General features: G+C 50.8%; 1 protein-coding gene across 3 annotated transcripts in view; it reads right to left on the bottom strand.

Moving 5' to 3' along the window:
• The window catches only part of TOM1L2 (target of myb1 like 2 membrane trafficking protein), a 127,176-nt gene that overhangs the window by 30,515 nt on the left and 74,440 nt on the right, over window positions 1–22,221 (bottom strand). For all 3 annotated transcript variants that reach the window (XM_024234840.3, XM_024234841.3, XM_054535485.2), the window contains exons 4-7: window positions 19,603–19,752; window positions 10,571–10,705; window positions 8,640–8,798; window positions 5,578–5,694 (exon numbers count right to left, since the gene is read on the bottom strand). In XM_024234840.3, coding sequence (XP_024090608.1) covers window positions 5,578–5,694; window positions 8,640–8,798; window positions 10,571–10,705; window positions 19,603–19,752 — 561 coding nt within the window. The remainder of the gene's footprint in view (window positions 1–5,577; window positions 5,695–8,639; window positions 8,799–10,570; window positions 10,706–19,602; window positions 19,753–22,221) is intronic.

The following is a 22,221-nucleotide window of genomic DNA, read 5'->3' as shown; positions in this document are numbered from 1 at the left end:
AGCTCCGCCTCCTGGATTCATGCCATTCTCTTGCCTCAGCCTCCCGAGTAGCTGGGACTACAGGCGCCTGCCACCACGCCCAGCTAATTTTTTGTATTTTAATAGAGATGGGGTTTTACCATGTTAGTCAGGATGGTTTTGATATCCTGACCTCATGATCTGCCCGCCTCAGCCTCCCAAAGTGCTGGGATTACAGGCATGAGCCACCACGCCCAGCCATTACTTATTTATTTATTTATTTAATTTGTTGAGATGGAGTCTTGCTCTGTCACCCAGGCTGGAGTACAGTGGTATGATCTCAGCTCACTGCAACCTCCACCTCCCAGGTTCAAGCAATTCTCCTGCCTTAGCCTCCCAAGTAGCTAGGATTACAGGCACCCACCACCACACCCGGCTAATTTTTGTATTTTTAGTAGAGATGGGGTTTCACCGTGTTGGCCAGGCTGGTCTCAAACTCCTGACCTCAAGTGATCCACCTGCCTCAGCCTCCCAAAGTGCTGGGATTACAGGTGTGAGTCACTGTGCCTGGCCTCCATTACTTTAAAAAAACGTTTGGGAAGTGTTAGATGATTTCTGAGGCTCTAACATTGTGGCCTCAGCTTGGAGGAAGAATGAGCCCCAAGGGCACAGAATGCAGTGATCTCATCAACAGTCAGCACCAGGAACATCTGCTCTGGCCTTGTGTTTGCTGCCTCTTCCTCACAGCCTTCCCACTGGGGTGGTGGGTTAGACAGCTCCCAACCCTACAGGCGGGGCCTCTATGCTCCAATCCTGGAGAAGCATCCTGATGGCTTTCCAAAGAGCTACGCTAAAGACAGCCCCAGAGACTATGACCTGGGGCTTCCGCATCAGGGATTTCCAGGGGTCTCTGCACAGAGAAAGCTTTACCATCTCTTGGCTTGTCTTTTACACCTGTCTCAAAAAGGAAGAAAAGGCCGTGCATGGTGGCTCACACCTGTAATCTCAGCACTTTGAGAGGCCAAGGTTGGTGGGTCACTTGAGGTCAGGAGTTCAAGACCAGACTGGCCAACATGGTGAAACCCCATCTCTACTAAAAATACAAAAATTAGCCAGGCATGATGGCAGGTGCCTGTAATCCCAGCTACTCGGGAGGCTGAAGCAGGAAAATCACTTGAACCCGGGAGGCAGAGGTTGCAGTAAGCCGATATCATGGCATTGCACTCCAGCCTGGGTGACAAAGCAAGACTCTTTCTCAAAAAGAAAAAAAAAAAAAGGACAGAAGGTGAGAAGGTGAGAAGAGGGCCAGATGTTAAAGACTTTTGCTACCACAGTGCCAGCCAGCCACCTGCATGTCCTCTGTGGTGTCATCACAGCCAGACCCTCAGCAGGCTCACTTGGGAGACTTTCCTCTGCTTCCTCCACCTCCAAATCAGTCAAAGTGTGATTCTCTTTGGGCCTAAGACACCCGAGAGCCTACCGCTTGCTCAGGTCACCCTTTCCACTGTGCAACAGCCAGGACAGGAATTTCCTAAACGTTGACGACTTCAGCTTTGGCCTTCTCCTATTTCTGGTCCTCAACAGAGGGAAGAACAGCTGGTCACTTGTACAAAAGTCCTCCATCTATTAGAACACCTTGGTAAATATCCTCTTTTTTCTATCTAATTAATCCCAATGCCTTTATCTTTTCTTCAAGGGACATTCTCATCCCTACCTCATGCAACAGTCTTTTAATCATCTTTATGGATTTCCTCTGAGCCCTCCACAAGTTTGAAGGAACACAGAATAAGGTCCTGAAGATCTGTTTTCTGTTGCTGCAAAGATGGGAGGGAGAAAAAAGTCTTTGTTGATAAGAAAGGGGAATAATGAAACTAAACATGTAGAATAAACTAGATTTCTCTAAAGAAAATGGCCTTGGCCGTTCTGTCTTTGTTGAAATGAGACGCAAGAAGCAAGAGGAGATACACCATCTGCTACTTGGAGAAACGAGGAGGCCTCTGTTATTATCTGATGCTGATGAATGGCCACAAAAGAACATATATTTTTGGCATCATTGTATTAATTAAAAGTTATCCATTGAAGACAAAGCTCAAAAGGCTAAATTGGGAGAGACAGAGGGCACTGGATGACAGAATCGCAATCTTTAAAGATCCCAGAAAGCCGAACTCAGGCTTTCTGCAGGTAAGGGCATGCACTTTAGCAGGGACAGATGCAGTGTCTTGAATTTCGGGCCCAGACCTAAGGGTCCTTGAACAGGATGACAAAGATAGGCTTAACCACCAGATGAGAAGTGATGCAGCAGGGTTATCAGCTGATAGAAGCTCTCCATTTTATGTCTGCCTCTTGTGAAGAACTGCCTATCCCTCCCCGTGGTGGGCTGCCAAATGCCACATTTGTTCCATGTGGAGACTGGGCAGTGGGTGGGGCTTACGGCAATCTTCAAATATTTAAGGATCTACCCATGTGAAAGAGGAATTAGTCTTGTTCTAGTGTCTAAGAAGACAGACCAGGATCAAAGTTATAGGGAGCCACACCTTAGAGCAATGTGTGAAAGGGCTTTCTAACAATAGTCACGAAAGCTAGGATTTGTGAGGCCTTGCCTAAGCCCAGCCCTGCGCCAGGCACCGTCAAGATGCAAGTGATCACTCCAGTCTAGAGAGGAGAAGAGGGCCTGGAGACGGCTGGTGACTTACCTGGCATCGCCCAGCTCATCAGTGGGAGGGCAAGGATGGGAAGGCATTAATTCATAGGCCTGTATAATTTGTATGCCTGCTGTGCTGCTGCCCGAAGTCTAACCAAGATGTCCATTTGAAAGCAAGAGGGCTGCTGTGAACAGCCTGTCACTGGGGACGCGCAGAAAGACCCAACAGATAAGATGCTGTGGAAGAAACCTGAACACAGGTGTAGAACTGAACCAACTTCCTGGAAGGTCTCCCCAACTCAGAGAGTGGAGGATTTGACACATAGCTCAAGAGGAGGAGTTGCTGTGTTCACTCTGGGCACCCTTCCTTCCTTCTCCTCAGGTGCTCCAGCTATGCTGACAGCACAGGGTGCTAGAGTGGCCTCTGCCTCTCCTCAAATACCAGCCACATACCCATGAGTCTGCAGGCAAATAACTCACACTGCCAAGTTTCCCTGCTGCTCTTGCTTCACTGTGGGAAGCTACACCCAAAAGTGCTTTGCGATGTGCAGGAGGCAACTGGGACATAACCTGCCCACAGTTATGATCATCCTAGGGCAGACACCACCAATTATCTCTCTTCTTATTCCCCCCACCTCCTACCCCAGCAATTTGTACTTGAACTGGGAGCAGCTTCTGTTGGTGGGAACATCTGGATTGTTTGTTTCCATGGCCTAGCCAGCACTCTCAGCTCTGCACTTCTCTGCCCCGAGCACTCTGGCTGCCCTCCAGCTTGATGGAGGGTCCTGGGGACACATTCTGATTCCAGCACTTTCCAAGCAGACAGTGGTATTTCTCCACATGGAAGGTTGGCGGTTCAGTGTGGCTCTGACCCTTGGGAGACCCTGCCTGCTGGCTTCTGACTGCCAGGGGAAGAAGGGGAGGGAAGATGTCAGTGATGGCGGACGCGTGCAGCCAACCAGCCAGGAGGGCTGTGTCTGTTCACGGCTGTCCACAGTGCTGCCCAGCTCCTGAATCTCCTGTTGCTGGAAGGACAGCCTCCCACTGGCACCCAGAGTCATTCCTTTTCTGTTTGATTTATAAGATAGCAGTGAGGGCTGGGAGGCTTGGAGTTGGAACAAAACAGAGGGAAGGAAAACGTCATGGGAAGCAACCTATTTTTGAAAACTGTGAGCTGACGCCAGGAGATTAGGTTCTGTTTGTCTTGGCTGATGGGCTTGTTTAAAAAAAAAAAAAAAAAAACCCAAAACCCCTCTCCCCACAAAACACGAAGTATTCCTGCTGTCTGGGTCTGCTCTGGCTGTCTGGAAGCATCTTGGCTTTGTTCAACACACCCCCTGCTGCCAGGAGCACGGCTCTATCCAGAGCAAATCCCCCCTGTCAGCAGGAATTCCGACGCTGACACAGCACAAAGCTGCCTCAAGAGGCCTTCTCAGTTTCTGGACTGACCTCAGAATCCTATGCATCTGGGTAACGCCTGGCCGAACCTTCCTGCAGGCTGGGAATGGAGGCCAATGACAATGCATTCAAGGGAAGCCAGGTCCCCTGGAGTGTGGCACATATTCAGCTGGATCTGCTGAACTGAGGCAAGCCTGGGCTGATGCAGGTGTGTCAGGAGTGAGGCCTGGGAACTAGGGAGAGGCCTCTCAGGACTCCTCACTGGGGCTGGGCCAAGGGTACTTGTCTCGGCTTCAAGAGCAGGCTGGTGTAGTTACATGGAGACAAGTTGTTTCCCGGTCTATTTCCTGGAAAAAGCTGCAAGCTCCAGGGACCACAGCTCATGCACCTCTGTGCCCCTAGGACTGTGTTTTGTGTTAGGCCTGGAACAGGTCTCCACCACCCTCACCCCCATAAGAGCTGATGGCTTTGGAGTAGGAAGGGGGCACAATAAGCAGCAACGTGGGACCAGGACAGGGCCTTCACAGGCGGCAAGCATGTGCCAGCAGCAGGGTAGAAGGTGTAGCACTTGGGGACCAAGACTGACAACGGAGGGCCGGACACAAACGGCAGTATCAGCAGCGGCAGCAGGTGTATCATGAGAAACTCATGCCGGGTTGCTAAATCAGTCTGGCTCCTGACCTGTTCCCTCAAGCATCTTGCCTCCCGTTGAAAAGTGTGTGGGGCCTTGCAGTTCACAGCATCCTTTTTCCACCTTCCAGAAGGTCACTGCTTCTAAGGGCAGTACCACTGACATTTTCTGCAAATGCCAGGGTCATCTGAGGCTGGGTATGGTGGAGATCTGGGCACTGGCTCTGGACCTGGCTGCCCTGGGAAACAGGCCTGAGGTGGGGGCCCTGACCCTGGTTTCAGGGGTAGACTGCAGGCCGCCCACCCCTGGACCCCTTTCTGCCATGCCCTCAGATCCATGGGCTGTCCAGAGGCGGAGAGGCCAGTTTGCAATGGCAAACCACAATATGCCTGGGAATCCTCAGTGTTAGGGAAAAGCATGGGAGCATCACACTTCATCTCAGTCTCAGGACACCTTGGGAGTGAGGTGCCACTAGAAGGGCTCCTGTGCACAGTCAAGGTTGAACAGGCCCTCCTGCAAAATGGGATGTTGAGGGACCAAAAGACAGAAATAGTAAAAGCTCAACTACATTTAAAATAAACCTACAAAAAAGTCAGAAAGAAAATACATCAGAGCACCTACAGTGGTTATTTACAGATGCTTGGGTCAAAGAAAGTTATTATTTTTTTTTCTGTGCTTTCTTTTTCTTTCTGTGAGCATGTATTCTACAATTGGCATTTTATAATCAGGAAAAAAAATGTTATTAAGGAAAATAAAAAAGACAGACAGTGGTACTGGCCTCTGCCTGTCCGTAGGCAACGTGAGGCTGCGTGTGCGCTCACATGGACTATCAACAACAGGGCCACTGGACCTGTCCCGCCTTGCCGCTGTGTCCCCAGGTGGGATCCTCCAACAGTGTACGGTGGTAGAGCTGCCACCACAGGCCAAGTGCTTCTGAAAAATGACTCACCTGCAGCAACTCCAGATCAGATGAATCCTCCTGTCCAGGGACCATTTCTGTTAACATCTCAGACATGACTTTTGTGTTTCCTCGAACGACGTCCAGTTCACTCCGCAGCCTGGCAATCTGGTGGGGGCCACGAGGAAGGAAAGCAGGAAGGAAAGGTCAGTCAGCCTGCACTTGCAATATCAGAATCAGCTTGCTCCTAGGCTAGTGACAATCCTTCTCACTGGGAGATCTGGGTCGCCTTTCTGAGTGCACACTGCAGAGGCCACCTTCTCATCTCCCTCTGGCCTGCCTGTCAGCTCTGAGAGAGCTGAATGGGCCCTGCCACCAACAGTCTTTTGTGCCTCTCTGACTGTGACACGAAAGCAGTACCACGTAGTGAAGGGCTCCGTGTCAGGAATGCACCAAGCTGGCTCTCCGTCTCGGCTCTCCCACCACGGGAACTTGAGTAGAAGCTGAACCTCTCAGGGCTTCCGTGGCTGCTCTTTAAAATCCAAGTGCAGGAGGGCAGGAGCTCTGAGATCCCTTCAGAACTGAGATCCTATTCTACAAAGCTCTGAGTTAGAGACTCCGCTCCTAGGAGTTTTACATCTAAACACTAGGATCCTCTGAGAGGCTGGGCAGTGTCAACAGCACTTTTCTGCTGTGGCAAGAATGAGAGAACAGGGGAAGACAACAGGGGAGACACCTTCCCCACCCAGCTCCCTACGTGGTAACACAGCCCCTTGAAAAATACCCAAGTTGCCCATCAGCGATCCCAAAGCCTGGACCCGGGCCAAGGCCCGAGGCTCCTCTCCAGCAACAGAGACATCATACACTTTCTCCCCTCGCCCTCAGTCCTGTGCCCCAGATCTGCCCCTTCACTCCCTCAACCCCCTCGAAGCATCTGCAGAAACCACAGGGACCTTCCTTGCCCACAGTAAAGTATCATAGAAGAATCTGCATAGAAGTGCCTACTGGTCCCATCACTCAGTGACAAGAGACCAAATAACGCTGGACAGAGGTCAAGAACTGCACAGGACACTGGAGGGAGCCCTGGAAGACTCAGCAGCAACATCCAGAGCCGGACCTGAGCCTCTCTGAGCCTTTGTTTCCTCACCTACAGAAAGGTGGCACTAACCTCACCAGGCTGCTGTGAGTTTCCCATGCGGCGCCTGGCATGCAGGTATGCTCTCTACTACACACATACGGCCGTTGTTCCTGCTCAAAGGTCCAGAGAGAGGAACTGTAATGTCATTCTTCCTGCACTGTGACCCAGCTTAAGTGACAACTTCTCTCCTCAGTGAAGCCTTTTCTGACTCTCCTCACCCCATCCTGAGGTAGAAGCAACCACTCCTGCCTCCTCGGGTTCCCACTCGCTGTGCCATCTTCCAATATTGCAGCTGTAGCAGCCTCTCCTGTGTGGGTGGGCTCTCTCAGCAGACCTTTAGCTTCTTAGGGCAGGAACTCAGCTGGGTTGAGCTTTACACCCTCAGCACAGAGACAGGGACAGGAGACCTCAATCAATGGTCTACCAGGGAGATGGTCTGGGTCCCGAGAGGCTCTTGTTAGCCTCTGGCTCTGCCTGGTGGATGATCCAGGGGTTTTCTTCAAAGTCTTGGTAGAGAGAAGAGGTTTCTGGCTAGGAAGGCCCAGGAAGGCTATGGGTAGCCAGCCGGTAGACTCTGAAGCCCTGGGTCCTCTTGGCCAGGCAGGGTGCTGACCTGCCTATCTCTGCTTACATTCTGCTCCCCCAGGGGCAACAGGCCTCAGGGCTCCTGTGCTACCTATGCCCAGACCCTCCAGACCCAGCATCTTCTGGCTACTAGGAGGGCCTTCCCGAGGACCTCCCACACTGTGAGTCGGTGAAGGGGCTCAGTACTGTCCAACTTCAAACATTTTCTGCCTTCCCTCAGAGCAGGAAGGGCACAGTTCTGCCCATGGAAGCAGGGCCAAAAGCCAGAGACCTTCTTTCCCACAGCACTTGGGTAGCCACAATGAGGACCTCTTCCATCTGCCTGTCAAGCCCACAGCTGCCTGGTGGGGTAACAAATCACTTGTTCTACTGATGGGAGACTGGGGTTAAATGTCCTGACTGAAGCCTACAGTGGGCTGCAGAGCTGGGAGCTCACACCCAGGCCCTGGGGGCTTCAAGTTCACTCCTCCTGCTCTCACCATACTCCCTGCTCAGAGCTAGCAGGGAAGTGTGAGGAACACGACACAACACTGCCATCCCTACACACACATTGCTTGACCCCTCTGCTTCAGTGAGGTTCTGCAGTCATGACATTGTCGCAAATGGAAAATAAGGATTTGGTAAATATAAACACTGGAGAGTTGTTTTTTTTTTTTCCCCCAAGTCTGACCAATTCTCAAATTGTAACTAATTGGAGTTCTATGGATTCTTCTAAAGAGCACTCCCCAATTCATCTAAAAAATCCAGCGTGGGGTTAAAACTGCATTAGTTTATCAGGAAGTAACCTGGGAAGGTGGGGAGTGTTTGGGATAAAAGCAGGCTTCTTGTGCTTTAGGAGGGCCTCCCTGATCAGGTCACAGGCCTCTGATGGCTGACTTTTTTTATAGGACAGATCTAAGCCTCTGCATGACAGACAAGCCTGTCGCAACTCAGCTGCACGTCTATGCTTTTGGCCTCACGTTCTGCCATGGTTTCCTCCCAGATCTGGGCCCTACATATGCGCCTGCTCTCCAATCCAGCCACCTGCTGCTCCGAGAGAGCAGCCTCTGCACCTCTGCATTGCAATGTCATTGCTGAGCATGTGGTCTCACCTGACAAAGCCCGACTCCTGTGTCAGGACCCTCTACATATCAGGTCCCCGGTGCCTCCCAGGCACCACTCAACCCTGGGCTCACAACTCTGAGCCCTTGGTTCTGCTCCCCACCACAACCTGACCACACTCCATCATGACTTCCTCAGCATCTGTCTCCCCTGGGGATTGAGCCCTTCCATCTCTGTGTCCCTAACACCCAGCACAATATCTGGCTTAGGAGGCCTTTGTAAGTGTCTCCCAGAAAGATGAATAAGGATAGTCAGCTGGCTTGCCTACGGCCCCGAAGTATGCAAGTACCTGTTCTGAATTGGCTGTGATGGGGCCAGTCACACTCAGAGCTGGGGCCTGCGGTGCGGAGTAGGGAGCAGGAGGCGGCGAGGAATAGGAACCAGCACTTGTCCTCTGCTGTGATTGGGACCTGGGCATGGTCGCGGCTGGATCCACTTCAGGGACACTCTGGCATGGCAACAACAAAGTCCTCTGTTTACCTGGGCTGTCTGCATAGCTGGACCTGGTACCTACCCCACCCCATGCGGCACTTCCCCAAGGCTGCCCAGGGAAGGCTCAAGGCCCTGCTCCACTGCTGCCCAGGTGAGGCTCACAGAACCCCACTGAGCCCAGGCTCTCCATCCAGGAAGTGGGGCTGCCAGTGGCTCCTCCCTCTACTTACCTCTCAAGGAATGTGTGGCAGACAATGAAAGCAACTCCAAAAGGCAGCACCGAGAGTGCTCTGTGAGCCCTCTGGTCATGGTTCCTATTATTAAGACCACCTCAGGATCCAAGTGGAGGGAGGGCGGTTATTAAGTTTTGCTAATCACAGATCTTTACTTGGTACCATAAGAATTACTTTTTTGGTCTTTACAAGTAGACTAATATAAATAGTAATTATGCAATTTACCAAATGTTTTTTGTAATTATAGGAACAACAACACTGCTCTCTGTCATTATTAGAAGAATGAAACAGGTTATGTTGATTTCACAAAGCATAGTGCATGGTCTGGAGGGATCATGATGAAAACAGGCTCTAGAAAGGGCAATCCCTCGGGCCAGGTGCGGTGGCTCACGCCTGTAATCTCAGCACTTTGGGAGGCCGAGGCGGGTGGATCACGAGGTCAGGAGATAAGAGACCATCCTGGCTAACACGATGAAATGCTGTCTCTACTAAAAATACAAAAAATTAGTCGGGCGTGGTGGCGGGCACCTGTAGTCCCAGCTACTTGGGAGGCTGAGGCAGGAGAATGGCGTGAACCCAGGAGGCGGAGCATGCAGTGAGCCAAGATCGCGCCACTGCACTCTAGCCTGGGCGACACAGCAAGACTCTGACTCAAAAAAAAAAAAGAAAGGGCAATCCCTCATGCTTGCCCTTTGGGCATCTCAGATGACCTCTTGCACATTAAGATTAAGTCGTGTTCCTACGAGAGACGTGCACAGGTGTGCTGTCCTTCTCAGAGATGGGCAGTGGGGGCAGGCAAGGTGAAGTGTACTGGGATGAGGTGCCTCTCCCAGACCCTGGCACTTTCCTGGCTCTCCCCCAGGCTAGGAGTGGAGCTGATTCCCAGCCAGTAGAGGGACTAGCTTCCTTGAGAAACCATGAGGCATGACCTACATACTTTTAACCCTGAAGTGCCAAGCTGCCCCCTCCATGGTGCTCGAGTTACTGTTGGCACTGCAAAAGCTTTGGTGGGATGCCCCTAAAGGGACCTTCCCAGGGCTTTGATCCCAAGGCTGATGGAATCAAGGATTGAATCCAGAATCAATTCTGGATTGATGCTGAATGCTCACAGCTCAAAATAAATTTTAGATCCATTTGACTCGGTACAATTGAAAAAACAGAAAGCTACTTTTTGACCCAAGAGTGACATCAAGCCCTGAGGTGCTATGGTGCTCTGAGGGACAACAGGATTCCCACACCAGATTCTAGGGGCCTCTGAAAAGCGGGTGCTAATGACCCTCACAGGATGGCCCCGCCCAAGTAGCCACTTCCATGAAAACCCTGAACTGATCCCTCTATTATATTCTTCCACAGACGCTGCTGCCACTTAATCACCAGTCAACCAGCTGTCTCACTCCTGCATGCCCCTTGTTATTAAAAAGGAATGCCCCCGAGCTTTGAGAAAGCATGATGACAAGCTGAATAATTCAAAGGCAGCAGCAGAAGGGTGGCTGCAGCAGCTTGGCTCACCCGTTCTGCAGTAGGTCTTTCTAGAAAGTGCCAGCTGGAAGCTTACCCGCTGTGGTGTGTGTATGGGAGACAGAGCGTCCAAGTCTGCCATGGGAAATTCAACCCCTTTCCTCTTCAGCTCCTCATATATGTGCACAACGCCGGTGAGATCAGGACTGCTTCGAAAGGCATCAGCCCATGCCTGGGAGAATAGAAGGCCTGTTAGGAAGCATTTCTCAAAAGCTGCCGTGGTATCTGAAAATCCAAAATGGCCCACGTCCTCTCCCTGAGACCAATGCTCTCCTACTTGCACATGCAAATTGCACTGGCTAAACCTATTCTGTTCCTCTCCTTCCGCAACTGCTGCCACAACACAGCTGGTGAAACCCTGGCTTTCAGTGGTGCTGCTGAGCATGAACAAAAACACAAAACTTAATTTAGCATGTATTTCCTTGGAGAAGAGACAGAGAAATAACACCTATGCACTGTGGTGCATCCTAAAAAGCAGGCATTTCCCTAATGGCAAGGAAATCAATTGCTGGGGCTGTTCAGTTGCAGGGAGTGGAAGGTGGAGCCTTGTCAGCTCAGTAGGGTGCCTGCCCTCTGTGCAGGAGCACCTCTGCCCTGAGAGCTTCTACTGGTGGAGTTGGGAACCGGCAACAAATTGAGCAAAAAGGAAAGGAGAAATTGATGTATGACATGAAACAAAGGCTAACTACAGGTTTCCTCAGATCAGAGACAACTAATGCCAAGCTTGTCTAGCCTAGCTCTGTCTAGCGCTGCTGCCGGTAGGTGAGATGACTGTGGTTCAAGGGAAGAAGAGCCCACTGGGGGCCAGACGCAGGCCAGACTGGGGAGTTCACCCCCCGGGGTCCTTTTCCCAGACCCAAGCTTCTTTCATGATGTCCGCTGCCAAAAATGTCAGCACACATGTGCCCAAATCGAAAAATCCCATGAAAAGCACGATCACCAGATTCCCTTCAGTGAAAACATATCACAGAGAGGAAAGAGCAAAAATTCAAGTAGATTATCATTTCTGTTGACTCATGAAACTTAAAAATTTAAAAAAAAATTCTGGTCCAGGCGCGGTGGCTCACGCCTGTAATCCCAGCACTTTGAGAGGCCGAGGCGGACAGATCACGAGGTCAGGAGATCAAGACCATCCTGGCTAACACAGTGAAACCCCATCTCTACTAAAAATACAAAAAAATTCGCTGGGCATGGTGGCGGGTGCCCGTAGTCCCAGCTACTCAGGAGGCTGAGGCAGGAGAATGGTGTGAACGTGGGAGGCAGAGCTTGCAGTGAGCCAAGATGGCGCCACTGCACTCCAGCATGGGCAACAGAGCGAGACTCTGTCTCAAAAAAAAAAAAAAAAAAAAAAAATTCTGTTCTTTGGAAGTCTCAGACTGTATCAGAAAAAGAATACCCAAAGGGCTCCCCAGAAATGGCCCTTCCCATGCTGTCCATTCACCATACATACCCAAAGGCGGAGGCAGAGCCTCCTGCGCCCATGACTCCATTGCCAAGTCTGTCATTGTCACAGAATTTAACTGTCTCCCTCACTCCAGCAATGCGGTACAACCAATCCTGAGGCAGCCACAGAAACTCTATCTCTAACCAACAGACCCACTTGAAGTTAGAAGGTCAGTTTCCAAAAAGCCTCCTTAATTATGACTGATGCATCTCACTTACCAGGAACAGTACTGTCAGCCTGGCTTTCCCTGATGCACTTATTTAATTTGCATGCTCAGGGATTTAAAACTACAGGACAGCCCCTCTTGGCCAACACTCCTTCTGGATTCTGAGGAGGGCCAAAGAAGGTGCCTCACAGAGCACTGTCTGGAAGGCCCAGCTGGAGAGTAGGTTGCCCGCAGGGAGTGCCTCTGGCCCCGCCCCCACCAGCTGCGCTGGCTGCCTCCACCTGGTTCAAAATCCAGCTAAGTCCTGTGACGCCAACCTCAAAATGCCCTAGCATTTTAGTTTAGGGTGTTGACTTTAAGGTCTAAAAACCAGTTTCACAGCCAACTGTGGGAGGCTGGGGAACAAACACATGGCAGTTCTTCCTGGCACCACTTCATGCCTCTGTACATGGAGTACCAACAGCTCCAGGGACTCCTTTCAATTCATCTAGCTCTCTACCCAAGTCAAATTTGAGATAATAGGAATAAAGATGAAAGAACTATGGCTCCTCTCTCCAGTTGGAGGATATTTCTTCGGGTCCACTTTCTAAGGCACTCTGCTTCCATGTTTACAAAGATAGATTGGAGTGGGAGGGAAATGCACACCCAAGTTGGGCCAATCAGATGCTCCTCCTTCCAGGAACTCAGCAGCACTAGGAGCTGGGTTGTTCTCACTGAGTAGGCAGAACTGTCCTCTGTAACTCCAGGGCCATGTGCCAGCACAGGACTGGAAGCAGAGACAGCCTATGTTCTCCAGAAGGAGCAGCTAGAGTGCTCGGAGGTGCAGACGTACAGGAGAGGATTTGGAAGGCCTTCCTGATCTTTTCTGTCCCTTCCCAGGGCTGGGTGACCTGGACTTCTGGGAGACTCTGCCCTGTCATGACAAACTCTTCTCTTTGCCTAGGCAAGCTGGAGTTGGCATCTGTTATTTGCAATCAAGTAGTCTTGGCTAATGTACCCGCTTCCCACCTGCCACAATTCCAACCCCTATCTGGGACCTCTGTGCAGACTGGATGAGATGGCTGCTAACAGAGCAGATATTCATGATGGCAATCTCTACTGAATAGGATTCTGATGCCAACAGAGGAAAAAACGGGGTGCACGGGCACCTCTGAAGAAATGCAGCTCTGGGTGTCTCTCATCTCTGGGTGTCTCCCATTCATATGTGAAAACGTACAGATGGGAGACATCCAGAGATGCCATGTGTCCCTAGCATCTTCTTGGGACATGCCTCAATAATTGGGCATGGGTCAGAGCTGTTCCCCAGGCTGGAGTACAATGATGGTGCCATCTCGGCTCACTGCAACCTCTGCCTCCAGGATGAAGCAATCCTCCCACTTTAGCCTCCAGAGTAGCTGGGACTACAAGCACGTGCCATCATGCCTGGATAATTTTTGTATTTTTTGTAGAAATGGGGTTTCATCATGTGGCCTAGGCTGGTCTTGAGCTCCTGGACTCAAGGGATTCACCCACCTTGGCCTCCCAAAGTACTGGGATTACAGACATGAGCCAACTGCGCCCAGCCTAGACACCTTTTGAAGGCAGACATCGAGTCTCTCACCCTTGTCCAGAGAAGGCAGTCAGTCAACATTTATCAGGTTAAACTGAATTCAGTTCTCACAGTTACTAAGCATCCTTATTTTCCTACTTCAGAGAACAGAGGAAAGATGGCCACTTAGGCTGTCAACAGATTGAAGTGACAGTGACAAAGGAGGGGTGCTGGAAGGCTGACCCAGCTGAGGATACTCCCTAGAGGAGATGTGGCAAGCCTCAGGAGGTCTGGCCACTCTTGGAGTGCTTAACCTGAAGCCTGGGAGCAGCAGAGAGGGTGGGGCAGGCTGCCCCCCTTAAAGCTGCCTTTTCAGAAAGCAAAGTGATGCAGTGGTGTGGGCAGACTCTGAGGGCCTGTCACAGGAGCTAGCTGGTTAATGGCCAAGTGGCCAGTTCACTGGAAGCCGCCTTTTCCTGCCTGTGGCTACAAGATTAGGGGCTTGGAAGACCCAGAGGAAGGTCTAATAAGGAGAAAAAAGGAAAGAGATCAATTCAGATCTCCTTCATTCCTTTGGACTGTATACAAAACCCCAGAATAAAACCAGACACAAACATAAATCATATCCTATTCATTTCTGTGTCCCTCAAAGTTTTGACAAAGCTTTTAATCATCAAATTTCAGACCAATAAACTATTGCTGATTTAAACTATGGGCTCTGGGATGCCTTTGGATAGAAGGGAGCTTCTATCAGCTCCTGCTTATGCCCCCAGACCAGACTTCCTATTCCCAGTGACAGGGTCCCCAGGGAGCTGCTGTCCACACAGAATCTGGCCAGAGCCCAGCTACCAGGCTCTGATGTCTTCAAAGAACACACACCTCCAGCTTCTCCTGTCCCCACTCCCATCCCCACCCCAGTCAGTTCCCTTTCTTCAGTGGAAAGAAAAACCTTCAGTGAAAAGAGAGTATGGTTAGACTATTGCTGGGGCATGGGGAGGGGGACCGGGGAGGCATGACCACACTGAGGTGACTCTGCCAGGATGACTCCATTTCTGCTCCTGAAAACAATTTCAAGGGAAAGGCTCAGGGATGGCATAGAGTGGGAGCATCCTTTTTGTCTTCTCAACAAATGGGAGTCAATGTGAGCAAACAAAAAGGGACACAAGCCAAAACAAAAAGGGACACAAGGCATGAGGTGAAAACATAGGGGTGAAGCTGAAAGCTGCTGGAAGTGAAGTCTTTGGTGCCCCTGGGGGTAGGAGTGAGTGTCAGCAAGCTACTAACCAGGTTGCACCACTCTCAATGTGTCTTTCCTCCCATCCTCCCAGGGAGACCGGCTCCATCCAGTAAGGCAGATCCTGTGGTGCGGGTAAGCCGACTGAGCCCCCGCACCTGTTGGTAAAAAGTCCCAGAACCACACTGCTGGATCTGTCTTTTGGCGGGTTGAGGGGGATGGGGTGGCTACGGATGGCTGGAGGGCAGCCAGAAGACAGAAAGCCCCCATACAGGAAGGGAAGGAGTGCAGTGGGGGAAGGAGGGGTAGGCATCAGCTGGATTCTCTTTGCAGTTGGCCAGAGTGCTACTGATGGCAAACGTGCCACTGGGTAGGCTGACCATGCCCGCGAATGGCACTCTGAAAGGGAATCAGAAGGTGGGCTGGGGGCAGGCAGATGTGCACGGATCAGCTCTATCACCCATTTCCCTACAGGCACAGGGGGACTTTGGAAAAGCCAGTGTGGAGCCCAACCTCCCCCTTCCCCTCAATCTGGCTGCAGCTCTGCTTCCACCATCCTCAGGGCAACCAAAGGGGCAGTGGGCTTTGGCCAGCAGCTGGTAATCAGAGCCATGGGTTCTACCTCTGCCAGGACCCCCAACCATGCCTCACAGGCAAGAGGTGTCAGGGAGGCACGTCTGTGTGGCCCCTTTACCTTGAAAGCTTTTCAAGTGCTAACACATTCGATCTACTTTTCCATAATGGAAAGGTTAAGGCTGTACCCCACTCCACCCCCAACCCACAAACAGTCAAAAGCCAGTTTAAGTCCTTCCTGGCTGGGCCTTCACCCTCTGTCATCTGCAAACCTTCGTTTCTCCAGTTAAACTGCAGGCTCCCTGAGGGCAGGGCCAGGACTGACCCTGCCTCACTTCTCTGAAGAGCACCAAGAAGCATCCTGATACCATGATGGTGCAGAGGAGTCTGTTACCGCTCTGGCACCCCACACTTAGCTGAACCTCCTCTCAGCCTAACCACATTGATATGAGAGCTGCTACCAACTCACAGGCTGGCAAGGCAGCCAGTGACCTGTCACCTCCAACCTCATTCTTGTCTCATGGTAGGAGCAGCACTTTCTCTCCTGGGGGAATTGTCAGAGTCTCTGGGGGAGTCTTAAGTTTTCTAAAATATATTCAACATGCAAATAAAAGTACTTTCTTTCTCAAAGGGGCTAAAAAAAAGGTTGACCCAATGCAATACTACTCCATGCTCTAATGAAGAAGATTGAAAACAGGGTGTGTGGGTGAGGATGCGAAGCAACTAACACTCTTGGGTGCTGGTGGCCGAGAACACCCAAGAGCCCAGTGGAGCCCATTCCCCACCACACAGCAACCTCACACCCTGGTATGAGGTGGATATATATGAAATTGCTAATATTTGGCCATTTTTGACCAACAAAGATGGCACTTTCACATATTCAACTTAATATATTCCCATTAAAAAGGAATATATATATGCTCAAGAAAAGTCAAGTGCTAGATGCTCATAGCAGCATTTTTCACAGTACCCCCAAACTGCAAACACCAAGTCCCCATCAACGGTGGGAGGGGTAAATAAACTGTAGCGTGTTCACACAACAGGACTTGGCACAGCAGTGGTAACGAAAGACCTAGAATCACAGGCAACAATGCGTGTGACACCCACAAACACAGCAGAGGCAACAGAGCACTCTGGATGAAGTTCAGGAACAGAGAAGACTCGTCTATGCTGTGAGAGCTCAGGCAAGTGGTCATCCGGAAGGTGGGAGGTTTTGGGTGTGGTCATATTCTGTTTCCAGATGCAGGGGCTGGTTACATGTTCAGTTTGTGAAAATTTATCAAGTTGTACACACTTTTATGTGTGATTTCCTGTATATATATTATAATTCAATTAAAAATTTAAAAAAAAGAAAGGGCTAAGGATCCTGTTTATTCTATTGGTTCACCCTGTTACAGAAGCCAAGCCACCCACAGCTGAATGCTGCCTGCTGTCCTCTGCTGGGCAGCCATTACCAAAGGTGAGAGCTCTTCAGGAACACTGCAGATCTGGAGAGGAAGAACACTCTCCAGCTGGGTTATCAACCCCCATCTAGGAGTAGCACCCTTATCTGAAGCCCATGCTTTTCACAGCTGGACCAGGAAACTGTGTCCAGCCAGGCAGAAGCTTGCGAGGCATCTCAAGGCCCTGTTCTGCTCAGGTCCCCATGGCCAGCACACACTGCTACTGCCAGACCAGCAGGGGGAGGCCTCAGAACATGGTACTGGCCACTTCACACCATGGGCTGATCTCATGGGCTCAGGGTTGAGAACAGACAGGCAAGAACCCCAAGTTCCATTTTACAGGTAAGGTGGTATATGCCCACATAAATTAGTACACCTGTCTGAGGTTAGCAGCAGGGCTTGGTAAAAGCTGGGAGGAGCTGGAACGTGTGGAGGGGTGATCCTGATAGGAAAGCTTGGAGGTGAGGGCAGGGTGTGCGGGGACGGGCATCCTCAGGGTAGAGGTGTGGGCCACAGCCAGTGAAGAAGGCTGTGTCTGCCCTCAGCCACGGTCCCCACACAGTCAGCAGGGACAGTGCAGTTCACACTCCTTGTGATAGCTGTGCTTGCCATGCGGTAGGCCGGCCACCCTGCTGGGCCCGCCACCCTGCAGACAGGCCTCAGGGTCAGAAAGCTCTACCACAGGACATGCTTTGTGAGAAGAAGCCACCATTTGTTTTCCTAACACGAATTCTTGGGGGTATTGAGGTAGGGGAGTGCAGCCCCAGAAGGAAGGGCTGTGGTAGAGTGGGGTGTATGAGGAAGGTAAAGTGCATGCACACGTGTGTGTGTGTGTGTGTGTGTGTGTTTATGTCAGAGAGAGAGAGAGAGAAGGATGTTGGGTGGGCAGAACGGGGACGAGGGACAACCCTAGGGTAAACATGGGAAGGCCTCCCAGAGTTCCTCAGAATTAACTACATTCACTCATTCATTATAAAGAAATACTGAACACCCGCTCTACACATTACACTGCTCTAGGACCTGGGGACAGCATGTCCCTGGGTTCTTAGGGAACGAAGAATGAGGCAGACAAAAGAAATGTTAGCAAAGCCAGTCTTGAAGACCACAAAAAAGGATGATGTGAGACAGAGCGTGTGTGTGCTTAAAACCAGTTGGAGGCCTCCGAGGCACCTGTGAATGAGGAGGAGGAGTCACTGCTCTGAAAGCTGAGGAAAGACCTTTCAGGCAGAAGGAAGTGAGCACAGGGAATGGACAGAGGCTCCTCTCCAGCTGCACACCTGACCCATCTGAGAGCCCGGCCTGCCCCAGCACTCCACTTCCTGCATTCTCCGCTGCCTCTGCCTGGCTGCCTCCCTTTGTCCTTGCTGGAGACCCACACCCAGCCCTGGGTTTGTCTCTCCTCTTGGCTCCTGCAGGCCCTTGTCTTGCCTCTGCCATGGCACTAATAACCCAGGCTGGATGTGCCTGTTGACTTATGTGCCTTCTGTGTCACCACGTGCTCTGTCTAAAACCCAGGTCTGCATATACCCCAGCTCAGAGCCCTTCGATGGCTTCCCACTACCTACAGGACCAAGCATGGCTCCTCAGCATGCATGGCCACTGGCCTCTGGGCATCCTTCTGGCCCCATCTCCTGCCTGCTTCCCCGCCCCAAACCCTGCCCCCAACATTCTTCATTACACCCCCTTCCCCACATAGTGGTCTTTACAACATGTCCACAAATTATTTGATCCTCCTTTCTTCAAGAGATGGTGTTTACTTCCCCTACTCTTGAGGCTAGGCCTGGTGACTCCCTTCTAACAAATAGAATATAACAGAAAAGATGGTATGTGACTTCCAAGGCTAGGTCATCAAGACCTAATCTTGATGTCCACGTGGTGACAAACTCAGGTCTCTTGCCAATAGTCATAAAGGAACTGAGGCTTCCTGCCAACAGCCATGTGGGTGCACCATGGTGGAAGTGGAGCCTCCAGCTATAGTCGAGACTTCAGACAATGCAACCTCAAGAGAGACTCCAAGCCAGAACTGCCCAGCCAGCTGCTCCTGAATTCCTGGCCCACAGAAACTAAGAGGTAATGAACATTTTCCGTTTGAAGGTATGTTTTGAGGTAATTTGTAACAGAGTGATAACAAATACAACCCAAATATGCCAACTGCTCTCTTTGATGCGTCTGGGCCTTTGCACATGCTATTCTCCCTGCCTGTGAAGTCTCTCCCACTGACTTTTCCACCAAACTCCCCATCATTCTTCAGGGTCCAACAGAAATGTCATCTCCTCAGTGAAACATCCCTTAACACCATCCCCAGCCCCCTACATTGCTCCGCCTGACCCAGAGTTGGCCCCTGCCCTGTGACCTCACCAAACTCGCACGTAGCTCTAACATGGTTCTTCCTACTCCACATTTTCTCAGAGGCCTGTTGAGGCCACCCTACCTGCCTTTGTGAGCAGCAGAGGGATGGCACCCAGAAAGCTTCAGGAAGGCTCTGTTAACTGGCTGGAGAGCCATCAATTAGAATTTCATTCCAGTGGGATGAGAATTTTTTTTGAAGTATTTTGCATCAAATATTTAAATGTAGAAGTCTCCATTTTTTTTTCCTCCAAATGGTGGGAGAGCATGAGGACTCATCAATAACAGACTTCATCTTACTCTGTCCCAACAAATTGGGCAAGGGGTCCAACCTACCTGGATCAGAGCAAGCACTTTGTCCTGTACAATGGTGGGAGGGCTGTTCTTGGAAGAGATAATTTTGACCAGAACACTGTCGATGAAATCTCGGTTGGCCACAAGGATGTGGAAGCGGTGGCCACAGTTCTTCACACATGTCTCCAGCACCTGATGTCGGGAGGGAAGGAGAAGGGTCACCCCAGTGGGAGCTGGAGAAGACACTGGGAACTGAGGAGCGCAGCTGAGTTTCCACCATCCCCTCTGTCTTGCTCCTAGATCAGCTTTCTGACACGTATCCTCCAGAGCCAAACCTGCATGGCACACGCATTCCCACACTCCATTCTCCAGGGATGACAACAGCCCCTTACTGACTGAAGTCTCCTGTCCCTGCACAATAATCAGGCAATTAGTTGGTAATTGAGGCACCAGTTTTGCATGAGAAGGATGCTAGTGTTTTAATGGGATCAAAATGACTGAGCGGTCCCTGAAAATTAGCATTTTAACTCCTCTCTCTGGGCCTCTGGGTATGAGGCATTAGCCAATGGGACACGGGCTCTGTCACAAGAGGAGGCTGCTATGACAGCTTGAATTGCTTAGTGAGTTACTGGCCCTTATATGTGAGAAAGCAAATGCACACACACATCCCCCACTCAACCCTGCTTCTGCAACCAAAATTGGCAATGACAAAGGATTTTCCACTCTTGACAAATGGTTTGTGGACCTCAGCTGCCAGGTGACTTTAATGTCCATGTTCAATTCAGACCCTGCCTGCTCCTCCTTTGTCTGGGAAAATGAGTGACACAGGCTTTAGCTGCTCAGAAAAGCCCAGCATACTGGTTCTGGCCAGATGGTCAGTGAGAACTTGAACCTCGGCTCCACCACTTTCTCCCTGAATGGCCCAGGACAGATCTTTCTTAGCCTCAGCATCCTCATCTGTAAAGCAGAGATGATGAGCTCTCCCTTGCAAGATTGTTGGAAAGATTAGCAAGAATACGTTTAAAGCAAAGGCCAGGCATAGTGGCTCACGCCTGTAATCCCAGAACTTTGGGAGGCTGAGGCGGGTGGAGCACCTGAGGTCAGGAATTCAAGACCAGCCTGGCCAACATGGCGAAGCCCCGCCTCTACTACAAATACAAAAACTAGCCAGGCTTGGTGGCACATGCCTGTAATCCCAGCTACTTGGGAGGCTGAGGCAGGAGAATCACTTGAACCTGGGAAGCGGAGGTTGCAGTGAGCCAAGATCGTACCATTGCACTCCAGCTCAGGCAACAGAACAAAACTCTGTCTCAAAAACATATATACATACATACATACATACACACATACATACATGCATAAAATAATGCACATAGCAAAGTATCCTGCATAGGGGAGGTACCCAATAACTGATGACCATGATTACATGATTACTGTTCAGAAGGCTGCTGTACACATGACGAAGGGGATGGCCTCTTATCCTCCCACAGGACAGGTATGTAGCCTCTTGGAATTCGGAGGTGCCAACTGGGAGGAGTGCTCTGAACTTCCCAGCACTCTGTAAACCAACCCATAGGATTACCTGGCCCTTCCCATGCCAACAGCCCCCAGTGCCACAGTCTACTAACTGGGGAATGCCTCCTCGAAACGATGTCACCAGCAACAGGGAACATTTCTGACTACCTCAGTTATTCTCATTTGCCCAAACTAATCCAACCACTGGTTAACTTCTGCAGCCATCCCACAGGGCTAGGTCCAAGCAATTGGGCTTTACCTGGACAAATCATAGCCGTAAAGAAAGGTCCATAACTGGAACACTGACTGAATGCGACTATATGCCAGGCACTATGAGAGATCCTTCCATAACATATGGAGTTTTATCCAATTCTCACAACTAATTACTTCTCCTTAAGTGGAGCTTCATATCCCATGTTTTAGAGTTAAGAGGTTTAGAAAGGTGAAGACATTGATCTATGTACAAATTGTCAGTCAGTGCCAGAAGGAGCACAGGAGCTGTGATCAGCCTTCTCTGGAGCCCCAGTCTCCTCGCCCACCTTGAGGCCACAGGGCCATCCCTCCCTCACAGCTCTCCTCCAAGCAGCCACATCAGCTGAGAGTGCCTCAGATGACAGGCAACATGTGTTAGATTTATTGTTCCCCCATTTGGTCCTTGAAATAACCCTGTAAGGTGGGAATCATCCCATTTTAGAGATGAGGAAGCTGAGGATCAGAGGTACCATGTAACTTAACCTAGGAGCCAAAGCTGGGACTCCCCATGCCAGGCAGCTCCGCAGCCAGCCAGAATCGTTCCTTGCCTCGCTGCTGGCTGCACCTTAGGAGGCCCCGGGTTCCTCTGGACTTGCCAAGGAAGATTCTGGAGGTTAGCACCCTCAGGGTCTCTGAGCAACCACAGGTTTTACTAAGCCAAGGAGGCATTTTCCTTTCTGAGTCTCTGCTTGTGCCTGATTCTGGTAACCGTGAGGTAACTGGCATTCACTCTCTCGTAGTGATCCATGGGGGCACTGAGATGAACCAGAGGGGTTCTTTCTGTTCTCAAGGGTCTTACAGGCACCCTTCTCTCTAGGATTCTCTAAAACCTTCCTCCCAACTCAGGCAGTGGGGTGTTGGGGTCAAGGCAGATGGCAAGAAGTATGCTTTATT

The sequence above is a fragment of the Pongo abelii genome, chromosome 19 (assembly GCF_028885655.2).
Source record: "Pongo abelii isolate AG06213 chromosome 19, NHGRI_mPonAbe1-v2.0_pri, whole genome shotgun sequence".
NCBI lineage: Eukaryota > Metazoa > Chordata > Mammalia > Primates > Hominidae > Pongo > Pongo abelii.
The sequence above is the reverse complement of the archived record's forward strand: the minus strand, read 5'-3'. Positions and strand labels throughout refer to the sequence as shown.